At 34.0% G+C, this 16,151-nt stretch overlaps 1 protein-coding gene across 1 annotated transcript; it reads right to left on the bottom strand.

The window, feature by feature from the left end:
- Positions 1–6,451: 6,451 nt before the first annotated feature.
- LOC103434104 (LOB domain-containing protein 1-like) lies at positions 6,452–8,275 on the bottom strand. The gene is made up of 2 exons (XM_008372415.4): positions 7,887–8,275; positions 6,452–7,163 (listed from the first exon to the last, which is right to left on the bottom strand). The coding sequence occupies exons 1-2, from the start codon at positions 8,160–8,162 to the stop codon at positions 6,801–6,803; spliced, it is 639 nt and encodes a 212-aa protein (XP_008370637.1). The 5' UTR covers positions 8,163–8,275; the 3' UTR covers positions 6,452–6,800.
- Between the last annotated feature and the right edge of the window lie 7,876 nt (positions 8,276–16,151).

Raw genomic sequence — 16,151 nt, 5'->3', positions numbered from 1 at the left:
TCTATCAATATTCACCAAGTCCATCTCTATTTCCAGTGCCTAGTTTCCAAAGGCGAAGTTGAGCCAGGTTGGGAACTCTCTCTTTCTCTCTTTACCTTTTGTTTTATTTCTCAAGGAAGTTGATTGGATTGAACAAAAAGGAATAAAAACAAATGAAAACAAATTGAAATTTGTTGGTGCTTGTGTTGATGTTGAATTTGTAATATACTAAGACCCAAAAATTAGATAAATGGTTCACTTTGATGTAAATTGATAACATCAAGCCACTAGTTCAAAACAGTGAGTCTTACCCTTAGAATGTTTTTGTGATGTCATAATTGATAACCATATCCACTGATTGAAAATTTATCTACTCACAAGTATATCACTTGTGAAATGTTGAGACTCATGAATTTATCTGTTGAAAAGATCTACTTGCCACATCAGTTTTTCGTGTGGAATGTTAAAGATTCATACTTGCAAGTATATGCTTTTTATGCATGTTGTAGGAAACAATAAAATTGTAAAGGCATACTTTTGTGTGTATTTTAGTCATTTGATCCATGTGCTTATGTGTTTGCAAGTAGAGATTGCAATTACTGAGCTCAAGCATTACGAGGAGCATGTCACTCTTAAAAAACATGTTTGGAGGTGTTCAAGAGAATGTGAAGTCTTTTAAGTGGCAATTTCCTTCAAATTTTGTGCCTGTTTCATACTTTTGACGGATAGTTTCATATTTTTTAGTATAGCTCATTAGTTTTAGACCTAATTTTTTTGAATATGTGATTAGTTATGGAAGACTACAGCAAAACTGCAATTCTATGTAGTCTATTAACTATATATATATTTGGGTGCCCATATTAATGGACCTTAAAAAAAACATATTGCAACATGGCCACCGATGTATAAAAATTATATAATATTTCAAAGGTATAACTATTCATTGTGCCACCGTTATCTAATTGGTGGTGTTTGTAACAATAGAGTCCTCTACATAGGACACCATCTCTAATTTAGTGGCTGCTTGGTGGCCATTTAGGTTTGCCACCAATGAAAGTATCCACAATTGACAATAGATACCAATGAAAATGGTGTCTTTTAGCCAAATTTCTAGTAGTGTCAGTTGTGTTGCACACGTGTTAGGTTTAAAAATTCGCCATACGTAAGATGACATGTTGAGAAGAATTTCACATTAATTGAAGAAATGATATTTCATGAGCTTATAAGTAAACTAAATTACTCTCTATATTTTTAAGTAATTTTATGGTGAAACTAAGCCCAATTTTTTTATGTCTCATGGAATGACGGCCAAATCCCAACGACGCCCACCAGCCATACGATGTTTGCTAATCAACATAATTTGCAATAACGTCGGGGATCTCGACACTTTATCACCTTAACCCTTTTTTTGGGTCTGAACACTTGTCACCTTTAACTACTGAGGTGAGAAAAGAAGGCTCAAAAGCCTCAAATGACTGCAAAACTCAGAGAGTGGCTACCTATGCGCATGCACACCGCAGAAAAGGTGTAACCACAAGACTCAAAAAGCTAGAGAATGAGAATAGAAAGGAGAGTTTTAGATGTACAACTTTCGGGTTACGGACGCAACGTAGCCACTTCTTTATCTTTATCTTTTACTCGTGTCTATATCACTTTTCTCTCTTTGCATGGGAGAAGAGGAAGAGAGATAGTGTTAGTGTAGGAAAATCCTTTTAGGATTCTCATAGGCTAGATTTTGTAAATACATGTGGGCTCGGGATTACTTGTACTCCAAGTCAATTGACTTGTACACACACACGTGTACATATAGAAACATGAATGCATTTGCACTCGTGACAATGAAGCATATTTTGTCTTTATAACGAGAGAGATAAAGACAAATATTGGTGCATTGTTGATGCTCTCTCCTTTTGGGGTCTTTATTCATTAATTATATGTATATATATGCACATTTCACATTGCAACATTCTCTTCAGTAGCAGTTGTTTTGGCAATGCATTTTTCAAACGATGTGGATAAGACTTGTACAAATTTTGACTCTTTCTGTATCTTTTTAGTTTGAGTTTGTCAATCTTTCCTTTCTTTAATCACTAAATATTAGCAACTAAATGTGGATTTGAATATTAATGCGTTCGATCATTCTTCTCTATCAGTCTCCAACTTCAAATATTGGTGCAATCTGACCTCTTAAAATCGAATACGTACACACCTAATACCACCATATGGGCGCCAATGGGAAATGATGTAGATTGATCTGATTAAACCCATCATAATCTATAGTGATAAAGATTCTTCTTTTTACGATCAAGATTTAATAGATGGTGCCACATGAAATCTATAATTTCTTGAGCAAATAATTAAAATATTGAGATGATGAGTTATAAATAGAACTACAGGTTATGTGTGTCATAGCTAGGGTTTCATCGTGCACATAAAAATGAGCCACGATAGATGAACACACCTCATAATTCGCACGGTCATTTCTCTTTTCTCATGATGCTCAAGGATTTTTTGGGTATAACAATTTTAATTAACCACATTTTCGTTTCCATTTCTCTATTACACCGTGTAAGAATTAGCATATTCAATTAAAAAACAACTGACAATGAAGACAAAGACTAATGTTCTAAACACGGAAAATTCTCAACAAAGATGACTCGAGTGTATACCATCCTTACCTTTTTCCACTAGTCAACTACATAATTGCAACTTATCTACCACTAAATCCATTATTATCTTCTCTTCTTCTTTTTTTTCCACTGGTTGTTGGGTGCGACAAAGTTTACCACGTACAAATTGCTAGTACAGAAGAATTATTGTCATCATAGTGAAAAATACAATTTGAAGGATTAGCATTGACTTAGGGAACTCATTATTTTAAGTAGCTCTGGGGTTTTGTTAATTAATTTGATTCCCCTACATTAAGGTACTAATTTGGGTCAAAAAAACAGACTTTGTTCCCGCTCCAGCATAGAAAATAATGGCATGTTGGGTGAGACATAGATATGTTGTCTCTAGAGGGAAAAAAGACATCCAATAGAACATCGAATTGGTTGCCGACAGGTGACAATCTTTGGTTGGTTTGCTTCTGTTGCTTAGCTGAGAATTTTTGTTAGGGTTCATCATCAGCTCACGTGGGGTGCACATGAGTTGAATTATGCGTCCAAAAACGCGTTTAATTTGGGGGATCAAAGCCATGATTACCATTTTTACTAATTACTATCAATGAGGGAATAACACATTGACACGCGGCAACGACCCACAACCATGGGGGTCCCCTTTCTGTGGATGAAATTCTTCTGCATCATGGTCAAGTGTAGAAGATGTGACTTTTTAACAAACATATGGGGAGACAGTAATAACTAATATGAACAACACCTAGTGAATTATTGGCTGTGTGTCACAGTTTGGGACAGTAAAATGTAAATATGTGATTGATCCATACTAATCATTGATTATAAGGAAAACTAATGAAAAAGACTTTAAAACTTTGAGTTTTAACGATAGGAACAAAATAAAGGGTCAAATTAATAGTACCAAAATTGACTTTTTAATGTAAAAATGTGATTTTTCATTAAAATAAACAGTATCAGAAACTTTTCGTTAAAGTTCCCTTGATTATAGTGATAGAGGATGCAAAATGTGTTTGAAGGATTTTTTTAGAGTAATGGTAGGTCGATCAACTTTTTAGATTAAATGTGTAAATCATGTGATGTGTTATCAATATCTTAATAGGAAATAAACAGGTTAATCAACACTTAAGTAATAATTCAATCATTAACAACCACATCATATAGTTTATAAAATTTGATCTAAATAGTTTGTCTCCCTAGCATTATCCTTTTTTTTTAACATGTTATGATTTAGAGGTAGGATAGCATCATAGCAACATTTTCTTTCTACTTTTTCGATTCTCTTCTCATTCTATAATGTTGTGTGATGATTCGAACAATTTTATTTTTTATCACTCTTAAAAATCAGTCAAATCTGAAATTGTTTACCCATCTAACAGTTACACCATGTTATTCACTTAAGCACTTAAATTTAACAACGTTAATCAAACGACTAAACAATTTCTTAACTTTATCTTGATTGTCATGCAACATTGCAGCACAAAAAAGAAAACCGAGAAAGTAAAACAAGAAAGCCTAACTGAGAAGGCCCTAGCATCAAGAAAAACTCAAGAATAGTGGGGTCAAATTGCATATTACTCAACGATTGCCTTTATTAGTAAGAAGATTTGATCAGTTATTTGCAGCAACCTAACACATATATACATATCACAATATTGTTAGTTTGATGCATCAAGTTTCATTTCATTTGAATCTGTATTGGAAAGCCATAATATATAGGACCACATTGCCCAATGGAGGCTATTTAGAAAGTAGGAACAGATCTGATGCTGAAATGCTGTCTATTCTCAAGGATTTTTCTAGAGAGTCAAATTGCATTAGAGACATGACAATAATCTTGGTGCAGATGCTACAAAATCATTCCTCTCCATGAACAACTTAGATACCAATTTCCCATCTCCACGTAATTACATTTACCACTAATGAGTGCAGATAAATGTATAATTTTGAATTAATTTATGTTCAAAAGAACAAAGTTCCCAACTTAAAAAGTAATTCCAAAATTCTAATTCCATCAGTTGATTAAATATGTTATTGCAGTAAAGAACTTGTAATTCAAGTGATTATGAGTATTTATCTATGTACTTGGTGTCGTGCGTTTGATCTCCCCTCCTTTTTTATTCTTCAAGAACAACAAAAAAGACATGTTGCTGAATATATAATGACCCAAGTTGTAACATCCCACATCGCCCAAGGGAGTGGATCCTCCAAGCCTTATATGTATATTCCCATCTCTACCTAGCATGAGGCCTTTTGGGAGCTCACTGGCTTCGGGTTCCATCGGAACTCCAAAGTTAAGCGAGTTCTCGCGAGAGCAATCCCATGATGGGTGACCCATTGAGAAGTTCTCGTGTGAGTTCCTAGAAACAAAACCGTGAGGGCGTGGTCGAGGCCCAAAGCGGACAATATCGTGCTACGGTGGAGTCTAGCCCAGGATGTGGTGGGGGCCCGGGCTGGAATGTGACAATTTGGTATCAGAGCCACTCTGCCGTTTGGTGTGAGTGTGTTGATGAGGACATCGGGCCCCTAAGGATGGTGGATTGTAACATCCCACATCGCCTAGGGAGTGGATCCTTTAAGCCTTATATGTATATTCCCATCTTTACCTAGCATTTCAGAAGCTCACTGGCTTCGTGTTCCATCGGAACTCTGAAGTTAAGCGAGTTCGTGCGAGAGCAATTCCATGATGGGTGACCCACTGGGAAGTTCTTGTGTGAGTTCCCAAAAACAAAACCATGAGTCTGTGGTCGGGGCCCAAAGCGGACAATATTATGCTACGGTAGAGTCGAGCCTGGGATGTGGTGGGGGCCTGGGCCGGGATGTGACACAAGTTGTTATAGACATGTAAATTTCCGTGATAAATACTCACCAATATATTAAAATTTCGACATAGCAGGGCTTACGTGGCATGTGCCGTGTGTGTCACAAATCGTACACATGACACGTGACTCATTAAAACCAGACGAGTCATCAAGAGTGACACACGTCGATATTTGGCGGAAAGTAATATAGGAATTATCTTTATTAATTCTTTAATTAATATTAATTTAAATCAAGTAAATTAATTAATTTAAATTTAACACAAATGAAATGTCGAATCTGGGAAGATTGGCCAAATCAATTAAGGATGAACTGTGATTGATTTATTTGATCTAAATCAAAGATTATTTGATGAAGTCAAATCACGAATCAAGCCCAAATTAAATCAATTTTGGTTCTTTCGTCAATTAATCAAGTCCAAAATTAAGACCAAATCAAAGCATCAATCAAGACTTGGAGATCCTATCAATATGAGGCTCCAAGACAAATAAATGCCCCATCTCAGAAACACATTCTCACACTCAGACACTCAAACTCCCAAACACTTTACACACTCAGAAAACTCTCTACATTCTTTACCATACTCACGAAGAACCATCAATCACCAAAACACGTGCCAGTTCCTTCATCACCACAAGCCAAATCCTTACGCCATGACGAAATTGAGATCAAGTGACTTCGACCTTCAGATCAACAACTCTACACATACATTCTACAACCTCAAAGATTGAATCAGACAATCAAAACTTTGTATTAGAGATTATAACGCTAAACTTTTATTAATACAAATTATTACTTTGTACGTACACGTGTTATTGTTTCATATGTCGTAGAAAATTCCCGTTTACAGTTGCAAAACAAGGTTTGTGGGCTTAAAAGTTGCTATAGAGAAAGATGGTCAAACCTCAAAAGCATCAAATTTTAAGTGATTATAGTAGGTGACCAAATTTTAAGTGATTATAGTAGGTGACCGAAAAGTTGGTTAAAACTTAAATTCACTAATAAGATCAGCATACAAATGGACTTAAAACATAATTTTCATTTTTCTCTCCAATACGGAAAAGATTACATACGGACTAAAAGCAAAAGACCCACCTAGCTACTTTGCCTCCAACAAGCTTAAACAAAAGTGATTAGATCAATCCCAACTTGGGATTTCCCTCCCTTTTGTTCAAACACTGTGGATCTCTCCACTACTTAATTCCTACTAGAGCTACCCAATTAATTAATTATTATTATCCTTCAACTTCTCCTTGGGAGAATTTCTTCAACTTCTCCTTGGGAGAATTTCATTAGATTCATAGAAACTTTTTTTTTTTTTGTTGCTATGGATATATAATTATTAATATTTTTTTTTTCTCTAGATATTCATGTCCAAAGTGGTTCCCACAATGAGCCTAGAGTGGTGGAATCATCAAGGAAGCCTAAGTTGGTCTGGTTGCCGCCGTGAGGATTGGTGGCGACGAAGTTGTCATCAAGTGATTGTGGAGGAGATCCTTGCTCGGAATTAGGGTGTGACATTTCCCAAATCAGAGCCACAAGGTTGGCTTGCTGGCATTGCATGTTGACAAGCTCAGCCTGTGCCTTGGCCAGTTGTGCCTGCAGCTCATTCACTTGCTTCTGCAGGTGGCAGATTGCTCCAGCACAACCATAAACTGGGTCTCTAATTCTTGCACTTGCCTCATAAACCATGCTGCTCACTGCATCGGCTCTTTGAGATTCTGGAAGTTCCTGTTAAAAAAATTGCATGCTCCTTTTAGTTTATACATATGTTTACAATTAAAAATGGGGTATCCACAAATCTAATAAATAAATAACTTTTTTCTCAACTCTCTTGTATGAGGTGAGATTCATGATAATGTGGGACAATACATGATCCACCTCATAAAGAAAAACTTGTATAAGAGCAGCCAGATCACGTATACCATCCGACTGCTCTCATAAAAACACAACCCCTTGGATTTAGTTGTCATATGCTAAAGATTTCCTACACCTCAAAACGTTAAAAGAATAGCGAGATTTAGAATATTGATTTGTTGTTAATTGTGAAATTCTTTCTTTTGGCAGTTTTTTCTTCCTTGTTAGGTTGCTATCAGAATAATTAGTCAGAGTAGTTGATTTCCCTGATAAAGCACTATTAGGCCTAAAGATTTGGTACGTCTGCGTATTTATTTCTAGTGTCTATGTATGTGTGTGAACAACCCCTAGACTTTTCAAATATGGATGCAAACTAACATAATAGTATTTCAAGAAAAATGACATATAATATGTTTACGTTGTCATATTGTAAATATAAATTACATATTTAAATAAGAATAATTTATATCTAAATTTACAGTCTAACAGTAAAACGAGAGTTTGAACCCTTCCGTATTTTGAAAATATTTCAAATCCCAAGGTCTTAGACCTACTTTGACCACTACTCTTGTTTTTGGACATGATGAAGAAAAGTACCTGCAAGAACTTGATAATATTGCTTGCCCCAAAGACACGATGAGCTATAGTAAACTTGACTGGCTCAGAGGGAGGAAAGTAAGGGGCCAAAACGCACTTGTCTGCACATCTTCTCCTCAAAATCTTGCATGCAGCACAAGGACTTATAACAACTGGTGGAGATGGAGTGGGAGTTGGGGTTGGAGGAGACGATGGTGAAGAAGAAGGAGGAGATTGAGACATAGTTGATGAAGTGGTTGTGTAATTTGTGTTCATTGTTTCAGTACTGCACTCCATTGCAGCTCAAGCTTGAAGCTTTGGTTTGGACTTGGTATATGCTGAGTGAGAGAGAGAGAGAGAGAGAGAGAGTGAGTGAGCTGAGGTGAGCTGAGGTGAGGTGGGGTTTGCTTGAAGCACAAAGTGAGGGTATAAATAGGAAAGTGAAGCTGGGTAATGATGTATCATATGACGTCAGCTGTTGAATATTATTGTATTTAATTAGGCTGCGGTTTCTGCTGCCAATATAATGAAAGAATCAAATTTTTATTTCTAATTAAGCAGTTAGGTTTGTGTGCTACGTCATTAAAAAGGTAAATTTCATATTTGTCTCGCGATTGATTTAACAGATTGTTTAATGAACATTGAAATAAACTGACAAGTAAATATATGGAATCAACATGTTCTAAGAGATTGTAATTGAACATAAATCTAATAGTGCAAAAAGTAAACTACTTTTTGTTTGCTTTTGGATTATTTGGAGGAAAATACTCGTGTGCAAGTTTGAAAATCTCATCCTCTCTAAGAGCACTTCCATCCCTAACAAATGTGCTAATCCAAAGTCTATTTTTTAGGCTAGCCCCCCTCCCCCCAAAAACCCACTCCTCCCCACCCAATAGGATGGCCCAAAGCAGAGGCCAGCTTTGAGCTCAGCACATAATGGACTGAGCAAGAGACCGACCTACATGACGCTAGGCTGACGTCAGTCATGTCAATTTCTTATTTTTGCCACTGGCGCGTGGGATACACGCGCGCATTCCAGCATTAACAAAAGAAAATGTCAGAATCTTAGTGTGGACCACAGGTCCACTTTTGGGCTGTTGGATTTCATTTTTTTTTTAAATCCAACGGTCCAGATTAATTAACTTAATAAAAATTTATTTAAAATTATTTAAAAATACATAAAAAAAAGATATATATATATATATATATATATATATATATATATATACCTAACCATCTTTCACAAAAGTTGTACTTTCAAAAAATGATATGTAGCTTGACATGATTGGTTAAAAATTCTATCCGAAATTAAAAATAAACTTATTTTTTTATTATTTTATAACAAAATTAATAATATTTTAATACGAATTGACTAGACTCTTGCTCAGCTCATTTTGTAGAGATGGAGATGCACTTGGCCAATTATTGTTCATTGGAGTCAATTACTATTCATTTGGGTGGATTAAATGGACTTTGAGCTAGCTCATTTTTTAAAGGTGGAGTTACTCTAAAAAAAACCCCAGTTTATTGTGGTACAAGTGTAAAGTTTAAAAATCAAAATTTGCCGCATACAAACAATTCAATAACCTCCAAAGTCCTTCAGACATATTAGTATTTTAAGAAATAATTAACTTAAAATTGATCTTGTATTTTTTGCATTTACACACTAAATCTTCAGTGCTAAGCACCAAAAGCCTTCTTTAGTGCTAAAATTGTTTAGTAATAAAGTGAATCAAATTTCACTTTATTTTTTTGTTAATTAAAATATTGGGCTGTTGGGTTTAGTCAAATGTTTACAGAACAAATTAAGATTAAGAAATAATACAGAATGAAAATCATGTCAACAAAAATAGGAAAAAAGAAGTAAAGAGGCTTTTTATTTATGTCACTTAGTATTACGATATGGTGATATTTCTCTTCATTTGTAAGTAAAAAATCTTAGATTTGAATCTCGTAGATGGTGAATTCGATACTAAATTAGGTTACCTATTGTGTGGCTTAACCAAACTCTCCCCTCCCCAGTGCAAATATTTCTTTGTACTAAAAATAAAAAAGAGGTTTTTTTATTTCTAAAGCCATCTCCCGGACTAGGATTGTCCGCTCTTCTTGCCGACGGCCGTTGTTTTCACATGCAACTTTTCTTCCAAACTAGCTAGTGTTTCTAGAATTTTAGCTTTAATATCTACTTTTCTTTACCTGGTCGAGCAATCAAATTTAAGGAATACGTAAGAGGCGGGGGAACGTGCTTTAAACTCAAACGCCATAAATAAAATTCTCACCGATACAAAAATTTTGGAAATTTATTAAGAAGTGTAGTTTGTGGATGAATGTACATATTTTGAGGTTTAATTGATGTCTGATCTTCAATGGCTTTGATTTTTTTTTCTTGTTTTTACTTGCATAAGTAGATGGCCAGCGATTAAGGAACAAGTAAGAGACGTGAGATGAATTTTAAACTCAGATGTCAGAGATTAAATCCTCACAGATGCAGAAATATTGGAATTAACTTAAGCCGCGTAATTTGTAGAGGAACTATATATATTCAAGGTCTAAATCAAAGTCTAAATCAAGCTCTTCTCTCCGATGGAAGGATTTTCTCCTTAGCCAAAATAGTCTCACAGGAATTTTTGAATTTTTGTTCTATCTCAACAAATTCTTTGATTATTGCCTACCTTTTCAATTTCAATTTTTTCTAATGGGAAAACTTGGTCCCCCCCCTTTCTGCTCCTCCCATTTTCTTGGACGTCAGCCGTATATACTATATGGTACTGTCATTTCAAAGAAAATTATACAATACACAAATAAGTCATATTTTCAAAAAAAAATTAAATAAATAAATAAATAAATAGGTTTGAATGGTAGTGATATATAGTTTTTTATTTGACATGATAAACGCTGGCTAGGCTACCATCACTAACAGTTTTTTTTTTTCTTTCACGATTCACATTATTCTAACGTACAATATGACTTTCACAAAGAGGCCTTACATGAAATGGGTTCACCAACAAATAATATCCTCTATCCAATAATACATTACTATGTACAAGTTTTTCTCGACATGACAATGTATTATTGAATTAGAACGTCACATAACGATAAACCTGTTACATATAAATTGCTCTCGATTTTCACTAAAAACTATATATGAGAAAGAGGGAACAAGCTTATTACAAAACCTGCAGTTTTTCCTTTCTTGTCTAGCATATAAAATTACAAATTGTGGTTAACCAAAACCTATATCGAGATGGTCCACACTTGAACTAATTATCATTTAGCTTTTTCCAGGGTGACATGTGGCAGAGATGAAGATAAACTAGTTAAAAAAAGTAGAGTTTATTTGGTGAGTGATTGTGCCTGATGAATACACTGAGACAGTGCTAACTTCTACTTCTCTAACCACCGCCTAATGACCTACTCATCTTGTTGAGAACGACCCAAGTATCCCGATGTAGCTCATTAAGTGCTCATAAACCTCAAAAATATGTAAGTAATGTGTGTTTTTTTTATATTCTTTCACGTAAACACGAGTAACGTTTGAGTCTTGCTCAAGTTTCGTAAGTGTAAAAGAAGCAATCACTAATATAATCAGTATATGAAGCAGTGAACCCACATTGTAATCAACTTATCTCAATAACTCTTTTTATTATTATTACGGGGAATGAATGATTCAAAACTATTACAATAATTTAGAATAGAGTGAAGTTTCGAACTACGCATGAGTGTAAACTCAACACCCTATCTCAATAACTCTTTTCTTTTTTTTTTGAGCGAATATTTTCGCAATTATAATTCCAATAAAAAGGAGTAAGTTGGTTGATAATATGTCTCTTTAGGAAAGGGCATTATTTAAGTTTGAAGAAAGGAATAGAGATAGGGTTTTACTAATTTTGAGCGAATATGCGCGCAATTATAATTCCAATAAAAAGGAGTAAGTTGGTTGATAAAATGTCTCTTTAGGAAAGGGTATTATTTAAGTTTGAAGAAAGGAATAGAGATAGGGTTGGGTATGGTTGGTAGGGAGCCGGTCAGCTCGTTGCACGCATGAAGTGAGAAAAACTCTCGTAATCTAAAGTCTTAAGCTGCCATTGACGATTGTGGTCTCTTCATCTACGAGATATAAATAGTCATTTTAAGTTAGCATAATTCCTTTCTTAACCAAATAATTAGATTCTTTTTACGGTTCTCAAATAGTTATATTTAAGTGACTCATCAGTCTGCCAGTTCTTAATCTTCTACTTTGCAGTGGAAGCAGTTGGACTTGTGTTTCCTTTCATCCATCTCCATCTCCACCTCACCCCACTAACCACTATATTTATTTTTTTCTCTTCAAGAGTCTTATGCGTGTGGACCCTTAACATATTCCAACATGTACTTTTATATAGTTTGCTAGCCATCTGAACTGCCACACAAAGTCCGGATGGAAACAATGACAAAGTCCGGATGGAAACAATTGAGTTCATATTAAGCTGGCATTAAGCCCATGCAAACTGTAAACGTAAGCAGGTTCGATTTTTCCTCCCATAAATTTATGAAACAATGAATATTCAGCGTTGATCATTGGCATATCGTTTTCTTCTGCTAAGATAATGGACGCATGCTAGCTACTACATAATTTTGTCAAAGAGTAAACTGTCATTTAACCCCCTGAACTATCACGTGAGTTTCAATTTCCACCCTGAACTATTTTTTTAGCCAATTGACCCCCTAAACTATGTTAAAGTGGCCAATTAACCCCCTACCGTTAAGTATCTTTAACTCCATCCAATTTTCTGTTAAAAAGTGTCATGTGCTTGGCACATGACCACCTTTTTACATTTTATGTCTAAATCTTTACAAAGAAAACATATAAAACAAATATTAAAAAAAAAAAACTTACAAACCCTAAACTTAATCATTTAAAATAATAGAAAAGGTAAGGCTTTTTATATTAACATCCCACAAAATGTTGAATGCACCCCATATTAAAATTTAATATTAAATGACTTATTTACTCCACTATGCAATGACAATTTTGACCTTATTAGGTTTTAAAAAAAAAATTATAAATACACCCCAAATCACTTTTAGCGTATTATTTATCTTCTCAACTATCAAAACCCTCTCATCCTCCATTGTTGAACAAAATCCTAACCAATGAAACTACAAACATGTTGATTGAGAAAAATTGTTTTTGACGAATGAAACACGAAATCGATGTTTCTGAAGCTTCACATGAGGTAAGACTTCACATTTTTCATTGTTTTAGTGATTTCGATGACATCGATAATTATTTAATCTTGCGTTTGCTGCATTATTTTTCAATATGAACCCTAAAAGATGAATATGAATATGAATATATAAGTTTAAATAATGCAGCTAACGCAAGATTAAATAATTATCGATGTCATCGAAATCACTAAAACAATGAAAAATGTGAAGTCTTACCTCATGTGAAGCTTCAAAAACATCGATTTCGTGTTTCATTCGTCAAAAACAATTTTTCTCAATCAACATGTTTGTAATTTCATTGGTTAGGGTTTTGTTCAACAATGGAGGATGAGAGGGTTTTGATAGTTGAGAAGATAAATAATACGCTAAAAGTGATTTGGGGTGTATTTATAATTTTTTTTTAAACCTAATAAGGTCAAAATTGTCATTACATAAATAAGTCATTTAATATTAAATTTTAATATGGGGTGCATTCAACATTTTATGGGGTGTTAATATAAAAAGCCTTACCTTTTCTATTATTTTGAATGATTTAGTTTAGGGTTTGTATGTTTTTTTTTTTAATATTTGTTTTATATGTTTTCTTTGTAAAGATTTAGACATAAAATGTTAAAAGGTGGTCATGTGCCAAGCACATGACACTTTCTAACAGAAAATTGGATGGAGTTAAAGATACTTAACGGGAGGGGGTTAATTGGCCACTTTAACATAGTTTAGGGGGTCAATTGGCTGAAAAAATAGTTCAGGGGGGAAATTGAAACTCACGTGATAGTTCAGGGGGTTAAATGACAGTTTACTCTTTTGTCAAATGTATGAGAGGAGTTTAAGGATATCATTTTGATTGCCATAATCTTAAGAATGAAAAAAGTATTGCGTATGTATCTGGTACAATGCGCGACGAGCTGATACATTATATCATATTTCACACGAAATATAATTTGTGTAAATTTGATACACCACATCAGCATGCATGCTATGCAACATATAAGATACATACACTGAATAACAAGAGTAAGTATTTATCCCTCAAAATGGTAATTATGTAAAGGAGAAATTAGGTTCTCATCTTTACTTTTGCTACTCCATTGATTAAAATCTTATTTCTTTTCAATTTTTTGATCAAGGTAACATCATTAATTATTTCAATAATAAAATATTTTTTATTTCTAAATATATTCATTTAATGTTAAAAATGCTACAATTAGTATATTTATATTTATGGCTAAATTTTTTATCATATGTTTTTATTTTTAGTTTGTACCCATTTTTAATTTGCAATCCTCTTTTAATTTGTACCAATTTTCTTTTCAGTTTTAATTTGTACCCATATATTAATTTCTTTTTGTGCCCATATTCTTTGAAGTTTTATTTGTATTTGTACCCATATATTTTTTTATTTATTTGTACCCATTTTTATTTTTGCTAAATGTACCCATGCTAATTATATGTACCCATTCATGTAATTTTTTTTCAAATTTTTAATCCTAAAATGTACTCATTCTTAAATATACCAATTTGTTATATGTAAAATGTACCCTTTTTTTTTTATATAAAATCTATTCAATTTTTTTCTAATCCATTTTTAAACTTATATGAGTACATTCTTTTTTCTTTGATTTGAGAATGTATCCATGTTAAGTTTAATCGAAGAAATTTACTAATGTTATTAAGCCTAATATCTTTTTTTTTTTTTTTTTTTTTGTGATTTTGAAGAATGTACCCATGTTTTGATACAATAATTTTTTGGTTAATTTTCATGAATGTACCCATGTTTATACACACACACACACAATAGTATATTTAGGGTGCATTTGTTGCACCGAACTAATTCGGACTGGACTAACTTTAGGAACTAAGCTAGACTGGCTTAGATTAGACTAAGCGTTTGGTGTAGTATCGGATTAAGAACTAAAATAATAATATTTAATTCTATCTTTTACATTTTTTTTCTTTTTCTTTTTTTCTTTTACCTTTCTAGAACACCCTCTCTCTAGAATGCTCTCCATTGTTTTCTCCTTCCCGTCCAACTGCATTTCTGACTCTTTTTACTTTCTCCCTCATCACCAAATTCTATTCTTTTTCACCACTTTCTCCCTTATCATCAAATTCCATTCTTTTTCATTCATTCTAAAAAAAAAGCTTCTGATTTGTCATTTGGGGGGGGTTTTTTTTTTTTTCTGGATTTTTCACAAGTTTCTGAATTTCATTTAGGTTTTGGCATATTGGTATTTTTTGTTTCTGGGTTTTGGCTGGCATCATGGAGTTTGCCGACGATGTCCCGGAGGATGAAGGTGATGGTCAAGAGTGATATTGGGAGTTGAGGAAGCCGAGGATCTGAACAAAAGACAAGCACTGCCTTTCGACAGCGAGCTCGGAGATAAACTCGAGATGTGCACAGGAAAAGCAGATATGAGGTCTCATGATTCTGCGTTCTGGGCAAGGAGAGAGGGAGAGAGTCGGAGAGAGTGAAACAGAGAGTGGAGAGAGACAGTTCTTGGCTTGTCCCATGGTTTTCGAGGACTCCCGCTAAGAACGTTTAGCGATGCCTTTAGTCTAGGCGAGTCCGGGCTAGTCTCATTAACACTAGTCCCGTGTGATATCAAACACAGGACTGAACTAATAGTTAGTCCAGTCTAGTCCAGTGACACTTAGTGAGGCCAAACAAACGCCCCCTTATATTTTAATATTTTTAATCCCACAAATTATGGTTTTTTTATATTTAAAATCTCATTAATATAAACAAATATAAATATAAATTTTTAATTTAAAAAATATAGTAACGTACATAGAAATAAATTATCATATTAATTTCAGGAACTTGGATCAAAAATTGAAAACCAACAAGGTTTTAGTAAAAGAATATTCATAGCTAGAGATCGCATCCAAAGTCTCATATTATAATATTGGTAGTAGATTTGGTTATGCACAAAATCAAACAAAAAGACACGGCCAAAATGTTATATGTAAGAAGCAATATGAAAACTCAGTGCTTTTTGTTCCGGTGGCTCAACGACAGAGCGGAAAGCAATCCTCCCCGCCATCCATAATTCTCACTCAAATCTCAATTTCATAAAGATT

The sequence above is a fragment of the Malus domestica genome, chromosome 11 (assembly GCF_042453785.1).
Source record: "Malus domestica chromosome 11, GDT2T_hap1".
In the NCBI taxonomy this organism is placed as follows: Eukaryota; Viridiplantae; Streptophyta; class Magnoliopsida; order Rosales; family Rosaceae; genus Malus; species Malus domestica.
Note: the sequence above shows the minus strand (reverse complement) of the source record. Positions and strands in the feature narration are given on the sequence as shown.